At 45.9% G+C, this 17179-nt stretch overlaps 2 protein-coding genes and 2 non-coding genes across 4 annotated transcripts in view; all 4 read right to left on the bottom strand.

Annotated features, from left to right (window-relative positions):
* Nucleotides 1-204: 204 nt before the first annotated feature.
* HSPA8 (heat shock protein family A (Hsp70) member 8) lies at nt 205-4870 on the bottom strand. The gene is made up of 9 exons (XM_040483345.1): nt 4741-4870; nt 3808-4017; nt 3272-3477; nt 2879-3031; nt 2232-2787; nt 1812-2014; nt 1374-1572; nt 935-1167; nt 205-630 (listed from the first exon to the last, which is right to left on the bottom strand). The coding sequence occupies exons 2-9, from the start codon at nt 4010-4012 to the stop codon at nt 445-447; spliced, it is 1941 nt and encodes a 646-aa protein (XP_040339279.1). The 5' UTR covers nt 4013-4017; nt 4741-4870; the 3' UTR covers nt 205-444.
* On the bottom strand, nt 1657-1742 carry LOC121035677 (small nucleolar RNA SNORD14). Its single transcript, XR_005793018.1, has one exon. It is a non-coding gene; the product is annotated as a small nucleolar RNA SNORD14 (small nucleolar RNA).
* Nucleotides 2082-2169, bottom strand: LOC121035676 (small nucleolar RNA SNORD14). Its single transcript, XR_005793017.1, has one exon. It is a non-coding gene; the product is annotated as a small nucleolar RNA SNORD14 (small nucleolar RNA).
* A 3246-nt stretch (nt 4871-8116) lies between the features above and the next one.
* The window catches only part of CLMP (CXADR like cell adhesion molecule), a 99740-nt gene continuing 90677 nt past the window's right edge, over nt 8117-17179 (bottom strand). The window contains 6 exon segments of the mRNA XM_040483346.1: nt 8117-11136; nt 11139-11383; nt 11962-12103; nt 13349-13471; nt 13935-14102; nt 15082-15283. Coding sequence (XP_040339280.1) covers nt 11084-11136; nt 11139-11383; nt 11962-12103; nt 13349-13471; nt 13935-14102; nt 15082-15283 — 933 coding nt within the window. The 3' untranslated portion in view covers nt 8117-11083.

The raw sequence follows: 17179 nt of genomic DNA on the forward strand, positions 1-17179 counted from the left end.
CTGAAAAATCTGCAAATTCTAAGTTCACTTTACTACTAATCTCAAACCCCAAATAAAACAACATGAATTCATTAACCCGAAGCCTCTTTTGAAAGATACAACTGCCCAAATACTATTTTGTGTGATTTGCAGTTAGCCAAATAAATATCCATCCAGCCCCAAACCAAAAATGCCTGCTGCCCTTGTATAGACTCAAGACAATCATATGGTGCCAATTTTAAATACAGTTTTATTTAAGACATTGCATTTTCCACTTAACAATACAGTGCTTATAAAGTGCAATGTTGTATTTCCTTTCCTTGTGCACATATTCCATATTCAAGTATCAAGAATGCCCAGTTTATTAACTATAGCAGCTCAACTTCACTGCCATGGAATTTGCTACAAATTTGGGTCCTTCAAATGTTTTGTGTGGAACAATGCTAGACCTATTCTCAGGTTGGCTTAATCAACCTCTTCAATGGTGGGCCCAGAGGAGGCACCACCAGAGGGGGGAGCTCCACCACCAGGGAAGCCTCCAGGCATTCCTCCAGGCATGCCTCCTGCACTCTGGTACAGCTTCGTAATGATGGGATTGCAGACCTTCTCCAGCTCTTTCTGCTGATGTTCGAATTCTTCTTTTTCTGCAGTCTGAAGAACAAAAAACAAAATCCTTTACTATAGGTTCCTCAAAGGAGGAAACTTCCTACCAAGTCAACCTGATGTTCCTAAAATGCAAAGACCTACCATCACATAGGAGTCTTAATTACCAACGAACTCTTGGGTCACTCAGACATCCAAGGAAGGAATCTAAGTTGCCAACATCTGAAGTTCTGGTGGAAACCGCGAATGTATGGACCATTCATCATTGTGACCGATTTGTATCGTAAAATCCCATCTAATCTTGCTGAAACCCTATACCCTCTCCACTCTCAATTTATTAGAAATTACAAACCTGGTTCTTATCCAGCCAGTTGATGATCTCATTACACTTGTCCAGAATCTTCTGTTTGTCCTCATCGTTGATTTTACCCTGAAGCTTTTCATCTTCCACAGTTGCTTTCATGTTGAATGCATAAGATTCAAGGGAATTCTTGGAGGACACCTTGTCTCGCTGCTTCTCATCTTCAGCTTTGTACTTCTCAGCTTCCTGGACCATGCGCTCAATGTCTTCCTTGCTCAAGCGACCTGTGGAAGTTAACTGGTCTTTTAGACAGGACTTTTGACATTGAACCTTCAGTTATCCTGCCAACCTTAACCATTAATGCTCCAAGCCCATTAGAAGTGAGCCCTTGGGTTCAATGCCCTTGGACAGATTTTATAAGATCTATGGTCCCTATGACCCCAGACCAGATCTTTTAAGACAAAGGAAAAAGTGCCAAAGTTGTGCCTACCTTTGTCGTTTGTGATGGTGATCTTATTCTCTTTTCCTGTGCTCTTATCCACAGCAGAGACATTGAGAATGCCATTAGCATCAATATCAAAAGTGACCTCGATCTGAGGAACGCCACGGGGGGCAGGAGGTATGCCTGTGAGTTCAAACTTGCCCAGTAGGTTGTTATCCTTGGTCATGGCACGCTCACCTTCATAAACCTTGGTAGGAAATGAGAATTACTAAGGAGTTGCAAGCATCACAGCATACCAGTTTACAGACGTTCAGGTCAACCAGGAAAGACCTCGCTCAGACATCCAAGGAAGGAATTGGCCAACACAAGACTTCTGGTGGAAACTACGAATGGTTTTGGAATCGATCATCATAGCAGGACAAGTCTTCCCAAAATCTCATAGGACCTGAAGCATAACTGAATCGGTACCAATACAGTAAAACATACCTGAATGAGCACACCAGGCTGGTTGTCAGAGTAGGTAGTGAAGGTTTGGGTCTGTTTGGTAGGAATGGTAGTATTGCGCTTGATGAGAACAGTCATGACTCCACCAGCAGTTTCAATGCCGAGAGAAAGGGGAGTGACATCCAACAGCAGCAAATCTTGAACATTTTCAGATTTGTCTCCAGAAAGGATAGCTGCCTGCACAGCTAAAACAAAAACGTTTAGTTAAAAAAAAATAAAATAAATACAACCTCATTACCTAACAAACGTCTATCGCTCAGACATCCAAGGAAGTTAGACCATCATCAGCTTAAGCTTTTGGTGGAAACTACGAATGTTTAAGAATCACTCATCATAGCGAGTCAGCGTGGGGCTTCCAAGACCACCTGTTAGAACCATTTAACTCGAATAGTGGATTATTACCTGCACCGTAAGCGACAGCTTCATCAGGGTTGATGCTCTTATTCAGTTCCTTCCCATTGAAAAAGTCTTGTAGAAGTTTCTGAATCTTGGGGATACGCGTAGAGCCACCCACCAAGACAATATCGTGGATCTGAGACTTGTCTAGCTTGGCATCCCGAAGGGCTTTCTCTACAGGGTCCAGCGTGCCACGGAACAGGTCAGCGTTTAATTCTTCAAACCGGGCACGAGTAATAGAGGTATAGAAGTCGATTCCTTCATATAGAGAATCAATCTCAATACTGGCCTGGGTGCTGGAAGAAAGCGTACGCTTGGCGCGCTCGCAAGCGGTACGGAGGCGACGGACTGCCCTCTTGTTCTCGCTGATGTCCTTCTTGTGTTTGCGCTTGAACTCCGCAATAAAATGGTTTACCATTCGGTTGTCAAAGTCTTCTCCACCTAAGTGGGTGTCTCCAGCAGTAGATTTGACCTCAAAGATCCCGTCTTCAATAGTGAGGATTGACACATCAAAAGTGCCACCTCCCAAGTCAAAGATCAGCACATTCCTCTCGGCTCCAACCTGCAATTAGAATACAGGTGATTGCTCATCCAAATCTCCAATGGCTCAAGTCAGTCATTAAATGAATCCCAGCTCCACAAAGGATACATACCTTTTTGTCTAAGCCGTAAGCGATAGCAGCAGCTGTTGGCTCATTGATGATTCGAAGTACATTAAGACCAGCAATAGTTCCAGCATCTTTGGTAGCCTGACGCTGAGAATCGTTAAAATAGGCAGGTACTGTGACTACAGCATTAGTAACAGTCTAGAAATATAGGAAAAACAAAACCGTGTTAGAGATCAGTTCATAAATCTGGCAATACTCCCATCTCCGTCTACTTCTGTGTGTACTGAAGATAGCAATCACATGCTTTCTAAAGATAAGGCAGTCAGATTACTAATGTGTATCCTTCAATCAAAACCCCATGCATGAATTCCTCAGGGAATCTAGTGCATAATGCTCAACTTCCAGCCACGTGGTCTCTAGGATTAGCAGGCTACTCACCTTCCCAAGGTAAGCCTCTGCGATTTCCTTCATCTTTGTCAAAACCATAGAAGATACCTCCTCTGGATAGAAACTTTTGGTCTCTCCCTTGTATTCTACTTGGACCTTGGGCCTGCCAGCATCATTCACCACCATGAAGGGCCAATGCTTCATATCAGATTGAACAACAGCGTCGTCGAATCTACGTCCAATCAGGCGTTTGGCATCTATAAAAGTTTCAGGTCAAGTGTTACATTGCATCTACCAAGTAAGAACCCTAGTACACCATTACTGAAATGTGAAGATCAGAGACCTAGCAACCAAACTCCAGATTAGTCAAATGGACTCAAGTTCTCTCTGGCAGAATTGTTCAGATTTCCTCATCTGATACCCTATTTTTAGCAGTTAAGAGTACAAAATTACCAGGTAAATTCTTAAAAAGGCTCTTCCTATTTTCAAAACTTTCACGGCTACCTTACATTGATAAACTTTGAACTTTCTCATTCAGTCTACACCACTTAAAACTCAAGGCATGTTGCTCAAAATTAACAGCTTACCAAAAACTGTGTTGGTGGGGTTCATTGCAACTTGATTCTTTGCAGCATCACCGATCAATCGTTCGGTGTCAGTAAAGGCGACATAACTTGGGGTGGTTCGGTTTCCCTGATCGTTGGCAATTATTTCCACTTTCCCGTGCTGGAAAACACCCACACAGGAGTAGGTGGTGCCAAGATCAATGCCAACTGCAGGTCCCTTAGACATAGTTGCTGGAAGAAAAAAAAAGCCCAGGGTTTGGAAAAAAAACAAAAAAACACCACCACTTGGAAACGCTTCCTGCTCCTCAAACTATCAGGTATGGTAAGAAGATTACACTCAGCACCTCCCCCCAGAAACACTGCCCTTGTCGGAGGAAACCACGCCGGAGGGCCAGAGCGAAAAATGCTGCAATCGGGGTGTTACCGTGCCAACCGCGGGCGAGTCCGGCCCTGAATCAAGCACCTGCCCGGAGGGTCTGCGACAGGAGCACGTGGCCTCGACTCAGCGCAACCTTCTCCAACCCCACCCCACGCTCCGGAGCCAACACAATACGGCCTGCGTGGCGTGCTCAGAAGCCCCCTCCCCCCACGTTGGGCCCGTGCCAAAAGCGGCTTCCTCTTTTTGAGAACCTAGGGAAGGGTCCGCTCCAGGGGGCCGGCTGGATTTCCCGTGCCCCGCAAACGGATGCGGCCCACGCCCAGCCCTCCCCGCGGGCACCGCCCTGACCCCCGCGGCGACCATCAACGGCCTGCAGCCCACGTCCCGCTTGCCCGCAAGGTCGGGTCCGCCGCCTCCCCGTAAGGAGCGCGCCCCAGGCGGGCAGGGGCCTGGGGGGCCCCCCACCTACAAGAAAATGATCAGAAGCCTCTGGGCCTCTGCAATCCCGACCAGCCCGGTGGTGGTAGATTGCACGTTTCTGAAAAACTCCCAAAAGCTCAGAAGACAGGCCTTACCTTCAGTATGGGCCCGGCCCCACTTGCCAAAGAAACAGCTACCTGGAGAGCTAACGCCGCGTTGAATGAGGCCGGTTTCCGCCCGCCACCCTGTCTCTTATACCCTGCCTCAGAACCTTCCAGAAGGGGCCCACCCCTGCCGGCTGCCCATCATGACTTCCTCGACCAATGGGCACGCGGCCATCTCTGTGAGCCCCAATGACTAAGCCGGCTCTACCCTCGGGCCTCGCCCACTCCCGCCCCCATCCCACCCCACCTCGCGATGACGCACTCACCGCAGCGTTCTGGAACTTTCATTCTCGCCCCCGCTCTCCGAGCGGCCCCGGGGAAAGGGAGGGTGGAGCCGTGAGAGCCCGCGCGCGGGAGTCCTCAGTCACCCCAGGCGCGGGGGGCCGGGCCGGGGGAGGGGGGTGCATCCGCTTCTGCGCATGCGCTCCCCGTCAGCGCGGGCGGGAGCGGACGGAAGGAAATGGAGGAAGAGGGGCGGGCAATTTTGGAACCAGCCAATGACAGCAGCACTAGCCGCAATCTGGATCGACGTGCAACCGGGGGAAGACGAGCGCAGGGCCTGAAGGGAGGGGTCCGGACCCGGCAGCCCGGGAGCGAAGACGGAAGTGGAGCGAGGACAAAATGGCCGCGAAGGTTGTTGCGCCCCTCCCCCCCCTCCGTCCTCGTTCTGTTTTCCCCATCCCCCACTTCGGCGTTGTAGAGGCTCATTTAGGCCCTCCCGGATTCCACGTTCCTATGTTTCGTATCTAGGGTGCCTTTGGGCTAAGTCGGCCTTCTAGGAACCGGGAGGAATGTTCCCACCCCTGAGCGCTACTAGGGTGTCTTGCCCAGGGACACACAGATCTGTGGCTGGAGGGAGCCGCCTGGCCCCACTTGGGTGTAGGAAGAGACAGGTTAGCCAGGCCAAGCCTGCAGAACCCTCAGTCACCGTGGCACCTGGAGGCCGGCAGCCCTCGAGGCCGAGGTTGGAGGGGCTCCGGCTTTTCAGAGCCTTTAAGGCCGGATGCTGTGCCTGGACCCTCGACAAAATAAGTGGCCAAAGCCGCTTCCCCGACCCCAGACAACTCCGCCACTCCCCACCTCCCGCCAAGAACAGGTTTGGCGTCTCGGCTCTGCCTCTGCATTTGCCCAAGTCCCGCACCTCGCAGTTATTTGTGAAAAAGAAAAGCTTAGCCAGATTTTTCCGTGGAGGAGAATCAGGCATTAGGAACCTGGGTTCCGGTAGCCCCGTGTCCTTGATTTAGACTCTCGGAGCTGCTTTTATTTTCAGTAACATGATGTAATGTCTTTCCTGCCTTGACTTATAAAAAACTAAGCGACAGATCGTTCAGAGGCATCTTGAAAACATTACTAACCGACTCCACGAAACAGTACTACTTAGAATTAAATTGTGGTGCATGGTGGCAGGTATTTAGGCCTTGTCATTCTAAGAGCCTTTCTCAGTACCTGGAAATGTTTTCCAGTGTGTTCTTTCAAACAGGCAGGGCAGCTGATACTCTTATTTGATAGATAAAGGGGCAGATAGATGAAAAGATTTTTTTCACACTATCTGACACAGTGGTGTGGCCGGAATTAGAAAGACCTTCCAGACAGTGCCTCCAGAAAGGGTGTCACAAGAGTGAGGACACCTTGTCCTTGTCAAAGCCAGTAAAGCCTACAGGCGGATTCAAACATACGAAGGAGACATTTTCTTTTCACATTTGCTTTTTCCGGGGCAATGTTGGCTTGAGTACGTGGAGGTATATACTTAATTTCTTCCCACCTCCCAAAATACTAATTTTATATGGTGTTTTCGCAGCATATAAAGTGCTTTCATTTGTTATATCATTCAATCATCAAAACAGTTTTCTGAGATGTACATCCGGTATGAGGAGAAAAATGAGGTTCAGAGATGTTACTTGTGGAAGGATTAACAGCTAGCTGAGCTCAAATGGAACTTAGCTCTCAATCTTTGGTCTGTGTTTGTTTTGTTTTTTTATTTTTTTAATGTTTATTCATTATTCAGAGACGGAGCGTGAGTGGGGAGGGGCAGAGAGAGAAGGAGACACAGAATCTGAAACAGGCTCCAGGCTCTGAGCCGTCAGCACAGAGCCTGAGGAGGGGCTCGAACTCACAAACCGCAAGATGGTGAGCTGAGCCGAAGTCGGAGGCTTAATGGACTGCGAGATCGTGACCTGGCTGAAGTCGGACGCTTAACCGACTGCGCCACCCAGGTGCCCCTGGTCTGTTTTTTAGTTACACTACAGTGTAATTTTCTTTCTAGAAACACCTATAACTTCAACTCCAGAAAGTGGAAGATGTGTGCTGTGGGAGGCTCCTTTCAATTTTCTTTGGTATCTACTGCCTTCTCCCACTCAACCTATCAAGGACAGTCTCTGAACTATGCCCTACATATCACAGTTTTTAACTAACCTCTGAACTACCCACATTTTAACTACTGAACCATTGGAAAATGGAACAAGGGCCAAACCACCTAACAGCAGTGATTAAAGTAGAGTAGATAACCAGTTTCCAGTCATTCAAAACTACATTGTAGTACTTGAACTATGCTCTTATTACATAGAATGATTCAGAGTTTGTGGATTTAAAGGTCAATAAGATGACTGTCCTGTCTCCACTTCTTTAAATGCACAAGGTTTCAAACACATTCAGGATGGAAAATTAAAGTTTGGGGCATAGGAACTGCAGTGAAGAAGTCTGAGGGCTTGGGTTTCTGACTGGGGAATGGAGCCCTTAACATATCTGAGCCTGTCACATGTTCTAAGTGCTCTGTGTATATCACCTCCTCTAATTCTGTGAACTTTGTTTGGGATTCATTTGAATCTCTTGTATTTACTTCTTTTGAGATTTATTTGAACCCCCAAGCGTGGAGTTCTGTTGGCACTTGACCTTGGCATAAAATATTTGCTTAAGGGGCGCCTGGGTGGCGCAGTCGGTTAAGCGTCCGACTTCAGCCAGGTCACGATCTCGCGGTCCGTGAGTTCGAGCCCTGCGTCGGTCTCTGGGCTGATGGCTCAGAGCCTGGAGCCTGTTTCCAATTCTGTGTCTCCCTCTCTCTCTGCCCCTCCCCTGTTCATGCTCTGTCTCTCTCTGTCCCAAAAATAAATAAACGTTGAAAAAAAAATTTTTCAAAAAAAAAAAATATTTGCTTAAGAAATACTATTTATTTTGGTAAAGTCTTTTAGAGCAGGAAGTCTGCCATAACTTGGTATCTCCAGTACTGCTTACCATCTTGCCTTGTGAGAAAATAGTACTTGGTATATTTGGGACTGAAATCAATAAATAATAGATCCTATGTAGGCTGAGTTCTTCCATTCCTCTTTTGTCAGCAAGCTAATGAACAAATTTCCAGTGCAGGTTATACGAGTTTCACCTTCTACAGTATCACCTTTACTTATTTATTTTTTAATTGCTGATACAGATGCATCTGTAATAAATATTTGGTTTTTGTGATCAAATACAGTCTCAATTACAAGGCAACTTAGAAGTTAAAATATGAACAGTTTAACACCAGAAATGAAGCAAAATTCTCCATCTTTTTGCATGAGCCATTCAGAAAATATTTTTACACAGTGTAACAGCAAGGGCATCAACTTCATTATTTTCCAAATTTGTTTGGTTTATTTGTTTTATTGAAATGGTTATTCTCTAAACATTCACACCATTCCATCGTTATCTTCTTCCACAAACATTTTTTCCTTCTACCTTTTAGTTATTTTACCATTTTGTTTGTTTCCCATTAAAGGATCAAATGTATTTGACTTGCAGTGTTAATGGAAATATGGCTTGAAACCTGTAGTGTCTCAAAACTGTATCTTAAGCCCAGAATTTGCCATGTCTGAACCCAAAAGCCAGACTCCAAGAGAAGTGCACTATCATTGCTAAGACTTGAACATCTTACCTCAGAATTTTCAATTCCTTAGAATTTCTCAGATTTTAGGTAGTTATCTGTGATTTTTTTTTTTTGTAGATTTCCACTATGAATAGATTTCCAAAATAATCTGGATATCCAACTGGTATTTGTCTTTTAATAACTAACAGGCTTAAATAATCTAAGTCTCCATATCATGCAAAGGGGACCGATTCCTGCTTTCAAAGGCATAGGCAGGAAACCTTAGGTTCAAAGGTAGAAATAATGATAAGAACAAATTGCTTGTGATGGTACAGTCACAGCCTCCGTAGTGTACTTGTTTGGCTCAGGTACTGTAGGAATAAGAATTCTCAGAATCACATAGCAGAAGTGATATGTTATCACATTACCAGAAGAATAAAAAAGTAGAGTAAGGAAGGGAGTTAATATCTTACAATGAGGCAGTGTTAGTATAAGAAGCATTCCAAATATGCCAGCCTTCTTAAATTAATAGACATTCTTTACATTACTTCCTCAATGTCTCCTATTTCCCACCTTGTTTTTAAGAGGAAGATAAAACTCAGATTACAATTTTCACCCAGGGATCAACCCCTGTTTCTTAAAGAACCTTAGAAGGAAATGCATTTGCAATATCCGAGGGCTCTATTGTGAGAAACAACAGACGTGAAAAAACAGAGAAATGGGGCAAAATCTCAGATCCACCATTTCTCTTTAAGCATCTGATTCCCATTTTAGAAACCATGCTGTCATCTCCAAATTCCGCATGATTTTTTTCTTCCCTGCAACCTGCTGCCCTTTTAATAATAAATATTTTGCAATACCAACGGTGATCTGGTGACATCTGCACTGGGGTCCTTGCAGGGCGGTTTCAGGTCTCCCATTCTTGCCACATGATCAGACTAACAGAATAGTTGGTCCGTTTTGATTAACAGAACAGTCAAAAGGATTAAAAAGGCAAGTTCTTGTATTGGAGGCTGCCGCTTCCTTTTCATTTTTCACACACCTTTTTTTTCCCCCCATGAATCAACCCTTCTGATGATTATCCTGGTGAATCATTTCTGTTGTTTCCAGGAGGGTAACAGCTCAAATGTTAGCAGTCACTAATGCAGCCCTGTCCTGCCACCCACTAGTTATCCTCACCAGCTCTTCCTTAAATATAATTCCCTTTCCTTCCAGCCCACCCCTGGACTTCCTCAGAGGCTAGGCTGGGAAATTACCGAAATTCTGTGTCACCCTCTCAGGAGGGAATGGTAATGATGTACTTGCAATGCCATTAGGAAACGGTAATCCTTGATCTTTTTGATAATTTAAGGCTTAGAATTATCAAAAGTCCCAGGTTCATGTCCTTGTCCTAAAATGAAAAGAAATGGAGGAAGCTCCAAGTTTGGTATAATAGTAAACTTCTTTATACCACTCCTTGACATGTTACGGAATATGAAGAGAAAACCGATCTAAGCTCCCTTTCTAGTCATAGTCAGTCTTGAAATTCTGATTTCATATGTTTTCAGAAGAGAATGCAAGGATATGTCACATGATCTTTCAGCATCTCTGAACGAGCTCTTTTTCTCTAGAAGACTTCTGAGAACATTGTCAAATGACACATAGTGAATGTTTTCTTGCTCCAGAGATATCCAGCAGGAAAGTCCTTAGAGACATCAGATTTGAGGGAAAGTCCACAATTGTTCCAGTATAGATTTCTAATATCTGTCAGTGACCCTCTGAACATGATTAAGGTGGAAAGTTTTTTGCAGTCCCTGGTCACACGTTTTGGATTCCTCTCTTAGTTCTTCTCTTACTGTTCACTAGAAGTAGGGAGATTAGTAGTGGATAGAGTGGGAAAACTGGCACCGCCCGCTAGTTCAGCGCCTTGTGAAATTAACATCCAAACCTTATGGTAAATGAAATCAGGTCAGAAGAAACGTTACTTCCTTCTTTGAAATTTCTCAGAAGTGATATGCCCAGTACCTGGTGCAGCTAGGTGTAATATAAGGCTGTGGGTTCCCCTTGACTCTGAATAATCACAATAATCCAGTAGATTTGCAGAAATGCATAGAAAATTTATGAACACCACCTCATTTCCCCTTGACTATGGTGAATCAAAGTATTGATACAAAACATTTCCGGTGAGAAGTTTTAAGTGTGTTCAGTTCCCCTTTCCCCAACTTTTTCCACCAGAGGTCCTGGCCAACAAACACACGGAGTTGGACCCCTGCTTTTCCCCACTCTGGTCTCAAGGCACCACGAGATGCCTTTTTGGAGATGAGCAGTTTACATCCTTTTTCTTGTTCAGTGTCCTAGAAAGAAAGCACTCATTTCGATCCATTCCACGCAATGCTCACCGCCTCTTAAATGACCGGTCATCTGGTTCCAGGGGGTTGTGTGGCTGGTGACTGAGCTTCAATGACTAGAAGAGTCCTAAGATCCTGACTCCTAGGAAAGCACGGGAGTCAAGTCCACTCTAATTCAGACGGTTTGCAAGGCTCTGCTCTGGCTGGGGATCATGCCGGGTGTGGTTCTGCTTTGGTCAGGGTAGCATGGTAGACTTTCTTTGGTTCAGAACCTCTCCCCGCTGGCCCCACCAGGCTGTATGCATGGGTGGCCAGCCCCGGCTGGGGTGCTGCTTCTGTCGACAGCGTCCGCTGGCTGCGTGAGGCACTATTTGCTGTGGAGCGAGTGGAGGAAGAACCAGAGCGTGAGCTTCGAGAGCCTGAGGAAGAGGAGCTAGGTTTCACCAGGCGGGCTTTCGGGGCTTCCGCATCTTCTCTGAGGAGGAAAAAAACCAGCAAAGGTAAACTTTAACACTGGCAAGACTATGATACACCTTCCACTACGGTTGCTTCCTTCTGAGGCTTCCCAATAAATTCCTCAAGCCGTGAACTTCACATTATACCACTGGAAGGCAGCCATTTAGGGGAAGAGGGACTTCCCCAGTCGCTGAGACTTAGCGGTTGACTTAGGCAAATGGATGTTTTGTTAGCCCTGAAGTCAACTCTATTACTCTGGGAGAGTACACGCTTACCATTGAGATTGATCTGGGGTTTGTCCACGCAGACCCTTTCACGGCCCATCGGTTATGCTCATTCCTTATTATAGGCCCTTCATAAGTGGACACGAATCAGAAGTAATGTAAGGTTGATCTTTTAATTACCAGTTGAGGATAGACCGTTTCACGATAAAGGCAAGGGAAACCAGACTTTCTGTCCCTAGGCTGGAACTCCTTGCCTACCAGAATAATCCTTTTAACAGATTCACAGTTAAGAGCAAATGGGACATTTATGTTCCCTGGTCACTACGGAGCTGGAAAGGAAGCCTAGGACAAGGGATTTTGGAGGGAGGTTTACCGAATTTCATTAGGTCTCTCTTCTTCCTCATATCTCTCTTTGTCTTTCCTTCGGATTAGCAGCCATACCAGGAGGAATGTCAGCAGGGCTCCAGCCACCATGCCTGTCACCGCTCCTGCAATCATGCCGATGCTTTGTACATCTATTTTCTCAGAAACAAAAGCAGAAGTAAAACCAAACATAAGCTAGGGAACACATGAACTTAAAAACATAAGCCCTGGGGGCGCCTAGCTGGCTTACTCTTGATTTGAGGACTCTTGATCTTGGGGTCGTGAGTTTGAGCCCCATATAGGGGGTAGAGTTTACTTAAACAAACAAACAAACAAACCCATAAGTCCTGGACAGGATGGGTATTTCCAGATCTTTCTATCTTTTGGAGTTTCCCATTTACCCTTGATGTATGACTGTCCTTCTTGGTATTGAAAGGTGGCAGAATATGCCACCCCAAAATATGCCTCTTTGCCATTAGGACTGTTTTAACCTAATTTTTTTTCTTAATGTTTATTTTTTTTTTTAATTTTTTTTTCAACATTTTTATTTATTTTTGGGACAGAGAGAGACAGAGCATGAACGGGGGAGGGGCAGAGAGAGAGGGAGACGCAGAATTGGAAACAGGCTCCAGGCTCCGAGCCATCAGCCCAGAGCCTGACACGGGGCTCGAACTCACGGACCGCGAGATCGTGACCTGGCTGAAGTCGGACGCTTAACCGACTGCGCCACCCAGGCGCCCCTTAATGTTTATTTTTGAGAGAGAGAGAGAGAGAGAGAGAGAGAGAACAAGTGGGGGAGGGGCAGAGGCAGAGGGAGACACAGAATCCGAAGCAGGCTCCAGGCTCAGCACAGAGCCTGTCGCGGGGCTCAAACTCACCAACCACAAGACCATGACCTGAGCCAAAGTCGGACACTTAACCGACTGAGCCACCCAGGTGCCCCTAAGCTGATTTTTTTAAAGTAGGCTCCACACCCAGCGTGGTGCTTGAACTCACAACCCTGAGATCAAGAGTCAAGTCCTATGCTCTACTAACTGAGCCAGCCAGATGCCCCCTTAATCTGATTATTTTTGAGAAACAGCAGACACAGGAGAAGTTCTAAAAACAAAGCACAAGTTCCCCTTTTATAAGGGAAATTTACATTTATAGAGGAAATCTCCCTCCGGTCCCCTCCTGGACCTAACACATTTCTTTAGGGAGCTGACAGATTCACACGTTTGTAAATACAGTTAGCTACACCAGTTGAATGGTCACTGCAACTACCGAATTTATTTTCACGGTCACCACGTCCTCCCGGAAAGAAAGATTTTGGCCTTGACCTTACTCTTACTTGCGATGAAAGGTGCTGTACGCCAAACCATGACGCGACCACAGGAATAAACTGTTTGGATACTTACGCTGTACAGTCACTCGCACCACACAGCTTTCCTTCCCAGCCTCGTTGCCTGCTGTGCACTGGTAGAGCCCAGAGGAGGACATGGTGAGATTCTGCAGCAGAACGCGTCCAGGGTTATTGTAGTCTACATAAGCAGAAGGAACGACTGTAATCCCCTGAGTGACAGGGCCTCTGTATTGTTTGCTTCAGTGCATCATTGACCTAAGATTCTCTAACACAATTTGGTGAGGAGGAGATGGTAGATTTCTTGGAAGACGGAAAAGGCAAACATTCTTTTAACGTGTGCGTCCGCCAAGAGTTACAAAAGACTGTGAACGTGTAAGGGACACCAAACACAATCGTTTAGATACAATGGCTACGCAGTATATTTCTTCCTCATTTCTTCTGCCACTTTTAGGTGCCATTTGAGGAGGGAAAGGATGGATTTTTCTCTTTTCCTGTCCCGGTTGACGGATGAAAAGTAGGAGCTCAGGGAGATTTGGCCGTGCATTCAAGGTCACGTGGTGAGTTGCTGACAAACGGGATTTAGGATTCATGGCTAGAGGACCATTCTGTGGTCTCAGCAGACTGATGGGAAGGTGACTTACCAATCCTGGACCTGGGAGGGAGATGCTCATCCTCTCCCTCCTTCTCCCGAACTCGCTGCCAGTCATACACGATGGGCTTTGTGCCAGAGGCTGACTCACACTGCAGAGTCAGGTCACTTCCTTCCGTCAGCTCTCCTTCCAACTCACACTTGGGCTTTGATGGTCTCACTGGCAAAAAGAAAGAAGCTTCAAAGATGGCCACACACCAGACTCCATGGAAGAACTATGTCCTGTTGAGTTGTTTCTCTAGCTGGCCATCATCTGGTCAACTTTTGGGTGGGGATTCAGTAGCCTTTTGCTACCTAACTATGCTTTACACCACCCCCAGAAATACACACCCCCTCCATCCCCTGTGTGTGCGTGTGTGCACGCATGCGCGCACGCACACACACAAAATTCTGGCTGCTTCCAGTGGTGCTGTTGTAATTTGCAGAGGCTCCCTCAGAAACCTCCTCATCACTTCTCAAAGAGGACACTGTTCTTTAATTAGAAATTTTAGGGGTGTCTGGGTGGCTCAGTCAGTTGAGCATCTGGCTTCAGCTCAGGTCATGATCTCACGGTTTTTGACTTCGAGCTTCGCGTCGGGCTCTGTGCTGACAGCTCAGAGCCTGGAGCCTGTTTTGGATTCTGTGTCTCCCTCTCTCTCTGCTCCTCCCCTGCTCATGGTCTGTCTGTCTGTCTCTCTCTCAAATAAACATTAAAAAAAAATTTAAATAAAAAAAATAAAGAAGAAATTTTAGGAAAGTTGAGTGTGATTCTACTAATACTGAAACAGGGACAGAAGTCTGTTAACTCGGAAGCAATTAAATGGAACTCAGCGCTCTCGCGGTCAGAAACCAGAAAGGGAGTTGATCGTACCTGTGAGATTTAAGTTAAATACAAGAACACCACTTAAACGTCAAAGGAGATTTAAATTTTGTAATGCACTACCAGGGAAAATTGTGATTCTTCTTTCTCCTTTCATTACGTCTAAAATATAGAACATAAACTACAGAACATACACACTTCTTTCCGGAAACTGGACTAGCTGATCTCTGCATGCATAATGCAGGGTATTGAAAAGTTTCATACCCCCATGATTCATTTGGCTATTCCTCACAGAGACCTTATTACTAAGATATAGGCGTTTACCTTGGTGCTGTCTTACCTAAGACTTTTAAGGTGACGTGGCTCCACACATAGCGCCCTGAATTCTTCACCTTGCAGGTGTACCGGCCCTCATCACTGGGCTTCAGAGGCTCAATCTGTAGGGAAGCATCTCCTGCCAGGAAATTGGAAGCAAAGGCCACTCGGCCCTTCTGTTCCTCAGTCAAGTTACTGTAGACATGATGACTGGAGTAAGTGATCACCTGTGGGACAGACCAAGGCAGGGTCAAGCAATGTGGCCCTCAGCCTTCCTCTCTTGCTGATGTCAAGATAAGGGATGAGAACACTCCTAATGGAACAATGCAGCCAAGACTGGGGCTGATTCTAAGGGTCCAAAAGACCTCTGTTCTAAATGAAGTTAAAAGCACAATATGTTTCTCTAGGCCTTTCTCCTCCTTCCCAAAATAGCAACACTTCATATTTGTGCACGTTTTAATTACGGAGTAGCAACTGTTTCACTGAATTCTCAGAACCATTTCATTTAATTTTTTTTTTTAAGGTTTCTTTCTTTCTGAGACAGAGGGAGGGAGACAGAGCAGGAGTGGGGGAGGGGCAGCGAGAGAGGGAGACCCAGAATCGGAAGCAGGCTCCAGGCTCTGAGCCGTCAGCACAGAGGCCGACGCGGGGCTCGAACTCACGAACTGTGAGATATGACCTGAGCCGAAGCTGGCCGCTCAGGCGACTGAGCCACCCAGGTGCCCCAGAACCATTTCATTTCATAGGTAAGGAATTTTAAACTTGAGTTACTTGTGTAATCATGACCACACAGCTAAGGCAAGGAAGGAAGCTGACGCACAATAAATGCATCAAGAGCTGGCTGTGAGGAGAACCGGAAGAATGGCATGGGAAGGAGACTTTCTAACTTTTGCGTTTCCTACGAGCTGCTTGTGAGCTGTTCAAAATACACAACACTCAGGGCAGCTGGGTGGCTCAGTCAGTTAAGGTCTGACCTCGGCTCAGGTCATGATCTCGCAGTTCGTGGGTTTGAGCCCCGTGTTGGGCTCTGTGCTGACGGCTCAGAGCCTGGAGCCCGCTCCGGATTCTGCGTGTGTCTCTCTCTCTCTCTCTGCTCCTCTCACACACACACACACACACACACACACACACACACACACTTTCTCTCTCTCTCTCTCTCTCTGCCCCTCCCTCACTTGTGCTGTGTCTCTCTCTCTCAAAAATAAACAAACAAAACATTTTTTAAAAAAAATACACAACACTCCTTGTTCTGGGTGCTTTTACATCCAGCTTATTTCTCACATGATTTTTGCAAGTTAAGTAGTCCTCCTCCTGTCTTATCTCTGGTTTCACTTTCCATGGTGTCAGTTACCCAAGGTCTGGAAGCAGATGATTGTCCTTCTGACATATTGTCAGAGGCCAATAGTAGCCTAACACTGTATCACAACGCCTGTGTCGTTCTCTTTGTCCGTCTCATCACAGAGGCACTCTGTCATCTCACATCATCACAAGAAGAAGGGTGACTATGGTACAATAAGATTTTGAGAGGGGGAGAGAAAAACTATGGTCGTATAACTTTTAAGTCATTTTATTATTAGTTATTTTATTAATGATTGTTAATTTCTTACTCTGCCTTACTTATCAATTAAATGTTATCACAGGTATGTATGTATAGGAAGAAACACAGTGCAGATAAGATTTGGCGTTATTCATGATTTCAGGCATCCAGTGGAGGTTTTGGAACACATCCCACGTGGGTAAGAGGGGGACAGTGTATTCATGATCTCCATTTCACAGACAAGTAGCAGAACTCGGATTTGAACATCACTGTCTAAGGCCATTCAGTTCGTTGTCCCGGTATACCACTTATCTCTCAGCCACTTCCTGTGGCCATCTCCATTCATTTCACTGCTCATTAACTGCTTTTCTAGAAAGTTTGGAAATGAAGGAGGAAAAGCGACACTATCAAATCAATCTGTTTTGTTCTTACAAAAGTTTAGAGTCCAGGGGTTCCTGGTTGGCTCAGTCGGTTAAGTGTACAACTCTTGATTTCGGCTCAGGTCACGATCTCACGGTTTGTGAGTTCGAGTCCCACATTGGGCTCTCTGCTGTCAGCGTGGAGCCTGCTTGGGATCCTCTGTCCC

This window comes from Herpailurus yagouaroundi, unplaced genomic scaffold (assembly GCF_014898765.1).
Source record: "Herpailurus yagouaroundi ecotype Mexico unplaced genomic scaffold, PumYag 161, whole genome shotgun sequence".
NCBI classification, from domain to species: Eukaryota; Metazoa; Chordata; class Mammalia; order Carnivora; family Felidae; genus Herpailurus; species Herpailurus yagouaroundi.

Excerpts from the sequence above, each read along its gene's own strand:
- HSPA8 (XM_040483345.1), bottom strand. The coding sequence starts at position 4,012 with ATGTCTAAGGGACCTGCAGTTGGCATTGATCTTGGCACCACCTACTCC. Across the intron at positions 2,788-2,878 it reads CTTACGGCTTAGACAAAAAG|GTTGGAGCCGAGAGGAATGT; the intron begins GTATGTATCCTT and ends TTCTAATTGCAG. Across the intron at positions 1,168-1,373 it reads CACCATCACAAACGACAAAG|GTCGCTTGAGCAAGGAAGAC; the intron begins GTAGGCACAACT and ends TAACTTCCACAG.